Source organism: Dipodomys ordii, unplaced genomic scaffold, assembly GCF_000151885.1.
Source record: "Dipodomys ordii isolate 6190 unplaced genomic scaffold, Dord_2.0 Scaffold14, whole genome shotgun sequence".
Taxonomy (NCBI): Eukaryota; Metazoa; Chordata; class Mammalia; order Rodentia; family Heteromyidae; genus Dipodomys; species Dipodomys ordii.
This window is the reverse complement of record NW_012267230.1, coordinates 16,159,011-16,161,937: the sequence shown is the minus strand read 5'-3', so window position 1 is coordinate 16,161,937 and position 2,927 is coordinate 16,159,011. Positions and strand designations below refer to the sequence as shown.

The 2,927-nt window shown below is 67.6% G+C and overlaps 2 protein-coding genes across 2 annotated transcripts in view; both read left to right on the top strand.

The window, feature by feature from the left end:
• Rhot2 (ras homolog family member T2) overlaps window positions 1–2,097 on the top strand; it is a gene marked incomplete at its 5' end in the record, with an annotated part of 5,374 nt that extends 3,277 nt beyond the window's left edge. Inside the window, 7 exons of the mRNA XM_013011289.1 lie at window positions 323–480; window positions 654–754; window positions 825–955; window positions 1,246–1,326; window positions 1,417–1,539; window positions 1,630–1,832; window positions 1,971–2,097. Of these exons, the coding sequence (XP_012866743.1) occupies window positions 323–480; window positions 654–754; window positions 825–955; window positions 1,246–1,326; window positions 1,417–1,539; window positions 1,630–1,832; window positions 1,971–2,097 (924 nt within the window). The remainder of the gene's footprint in view (window positions 1–322; window positions 481–653; window positions 755–824; window positions 956–1,245; window positions 1,327–1,416; window positions 1,540–1,629; window positions 1,833–1,970) is intronic.
• A 540-nt stretch (window positions 2,098–2,637) lies between these two features.
• Rhbdl1 (rhomboid, veinlet-like 1 (Drosophila)) overlaps window positions 2,638–2,927 on the top strand; it is a 6,252-nt gene continuing 5,962 nt past the window's right edge. Inside the window, exon 1 of the mRNA XM_013011288.1 lies at window positions 2,638–2,646. Coding sequence (XP_012866742.1) covers window positions 2,638–2,646 — 9 coding nt within the window. The remainder of the gene's footprint in view (window positions 2,647–2,927) is intronic.

Sequence of the window (2,927 nt, the reverse complement as noted above, 5' to 3'; positions counted from 1 at the left end):
CTGCTCCCCTCACCCCTCCTGTCTCCCCACGGGCTCCCCTCACCCTTCCTGTCCCCCCACGGGCTCCCTGTCACCCTTCCTGTCCCCCCACGGGCTCCCATCACCCCTCCTGTCCCCCTACGGGCTCCCCTCACCCCTCCTGCCCCCCCATGGGCTCCCCTCACCCATCCTGTCCCCCCACGGGCTCCCTGTCACCCTTCCTGTCCCCCCACAGGCTCCCATCACCCCTCCTGTCCCCCATGGGCTCCCCTCACCCCTCCTGTCCCCCACGGGCTCCCCTCACCCCTCCTGCCCCCCCCCCATGGGCTCCCCTCACCCATAGTGGCTTTTCTGGCAGGACCGGGACGGAGCGCTCTCTCCTGTGGAACTGCAGAGCCTCTACAGTGTGTTCCCCGTGGCCCCCTGGGTCCCTGAGCTCCCACGCACGGTCCGCACAGAGGCTGGCCAGCTGCCCCTGCACGGGTACCTCTGCCAGTGGACGTAAGCACAGCCACACCTCCCTCCCAGCCCACCGGCCCCTGCCTCCACGCCGTGTCCTCACCCCCCCCTGCCTCCACACCGTGTCCTCACCCCCTCCCTCCCAGCCCCTGCCTCCACGCCGTGTCCTCACCCCCCAGCCTCCACGCCGTTGTCCTCACCCCTGCCCCCCCCAGCCTGGTGACCTACCTGGACGTCCGGAGCTGCCTGGCCCATCTCGGCTACCTGGGCTACCCCACGCTCTGTGAGCAGGACTCCCAGGCCCAGGCCATCACAGGTGGGCACTCCTCGCGGGCCCTGGGGGCGGCCCTTTCTCGAAGGTGCCTCACCTCAGCTCCTTCTTGCAGTCACCCGGAGGAAGAGGCTAGACCAGGAGAAGGGGCAGACGCAGCGCAGCGTCCTCATGTGCAAGGTGCTGGGCGCCCGGGGCGTGGGCAAGTCCTCCTTCCTGCGAGCCTTTCTTGGCCACCGCCTGGGGGTGAGCGTCTGCAGAGCCCCAACCTCAGCCTGGGGACGTGAGGAGGGAGCAGGGGTGGGGGAAGAGAGGGGGATGGACATGAGGGAGTACTGGAGGGAGCACAGGGTGTGGGGTTGCCTTGTGGACGTGGGGAGGGGACGACATGAGGAGAGGGTTGCTCTGTGGACACGGGGAGGGGGGACGACATGAGGAGGGGGTTGCTCTGTGGACACAGGGGGAGGGGGGACGACATGAGGAGGGGGTTGTCCTGTGGATGGGCACAGCGGGACCCCTTTCCCCTTGGTGTTAAGGAAGCCCAGGAGTTCCCTGCAGATTCTCCAGTTCATGTCATCGACACAGTGCAGGTCAACGGACAGGAGAAGTACCTGATTGTGAGTGCTGAAGGGCCACACCCCTGTTCCAGAGGGCAGACCTGGGGGACCCGCCCAGGGGCAGGCCCCTGAGTGCACCCTGTCTTGTAGCTGTGGGAAATGAGTGCAGATAGCTTGCTGGCCGCCTCTCCAGATACCACCTGTGATGTGGCCTGCTTGATGTTTGACGGCAGTGACCCCAGGTCCTTTGCACACTGCATCAGCGTCTACAAGGCAAGGCAGGGCCTGGGCCCCAGCCCCAAGGGGCCTTGCTGTGGGGTTGGAGTCCGAGTGGTTCAGCTCTCACGCGCCTCTGCCCTGCAGCGCCACTACATGGACGGCCAGACCCCCTGCCTCTTCGTCTCCTCTAAGGCCGACCTGCCCGAAGGCGTTCCCCCCGCAGGCCTGTCGCCGGCCGAGTTCTGCCGTCGGCATCGTCTGCCTCCTCCTACCCCCTTCTCCTGCGCGGGTCCGGCCCAGCCCCATACTGACGTCTTTGCCAGGCTTGCCACCATGGCTACCTTCCCGTGGGTACCGCACCAGTGCCGTGGGCAGGGGGTGGGCCGGGCAGTGCCTGCCGTGGGGTGAGCCAGTGTCAGGAGGAACGGGGCTGCAGGGGCTCGCAGCGTCCAGACGCACACCCTAAAACACCCCTGTCCCCACAGGCACCTGGTCCACACAGAGCTGCACCCCACTCCCGTCTGGCTCAAGGGGGTGCTGGTGGCTGTTGGAGCTGCCATGGCCGCCGTCCTCAGCATCTCGCTGTACCGGGTCCTGGTGAAGAGCCGGTGATCCCCCTGGGCCCGGCCTGGCCCCGAAGATCCCCACTACGCTCCCCCTGGGCCCGGCCTGGCCCCCAGATCCCCACTACACTCCCCCTGGGCCCGGCCTGGCCCCACAGAGGCCCCGCATGGGGTGGGCAGTGTGGCCACAGGACTCGGGGGCACTGGTGTGGGTGCCCGTCAGGGCACCTTTTTTCTGTCTCACTTGTACTTCTGAAGGCAGCTGCCCCAGGCAAGAGCGGTTTTCCCCGTCCCACCCCGGCTCCTGTGGGGCTGGGCGTGAGCTCTGGGTCACGGGTGAGGGGAGACTGTGACCCCAGACCTGTCCTCAGGGCTCCACCTCTCCTAGTTGGGTACGGCCGGTGCGTGTGTGGGGACCGAGGGCTTGTTGAGCAGGGCGTGGCTGGGGAGCTGGGCAGTGCCCGCCTGTCCATCCACCTCGGACCCTGGCCTGCTGCGCCCACCGTGGACACTCAAGATTGGGTTTCCCAATTAAATGTCACTTGCCTTTACCTGCAGACCTTGGTTTTTGGGCCCACTTTTCTCGGAAATGACCCTGGTATACCTCTGCGCCAGGAGGTCCAGGGTCTCCTGCGTGTGGCTGGGCTTCTAGGGGTGGAGCAGCCACACCTCTGCCCGGACCCTGGCATGGTGGGGGTGCCCTGGAGGGGAGGCGGTGGTGCCACTGTGCACCCAGGAAAGCCTCCCCGTCCCCCACCGTCCAGGGGCCCCTCCGCAAGCCTCAGCGCCTGCCGGAGCCAGGCCGCCCCTCCGCAAGCCTCAGCCCCCAGCCAGGAGGCAGGAGCCAGGCCGCCCCTCCGCAAGCCTCAGCCCCCAGCC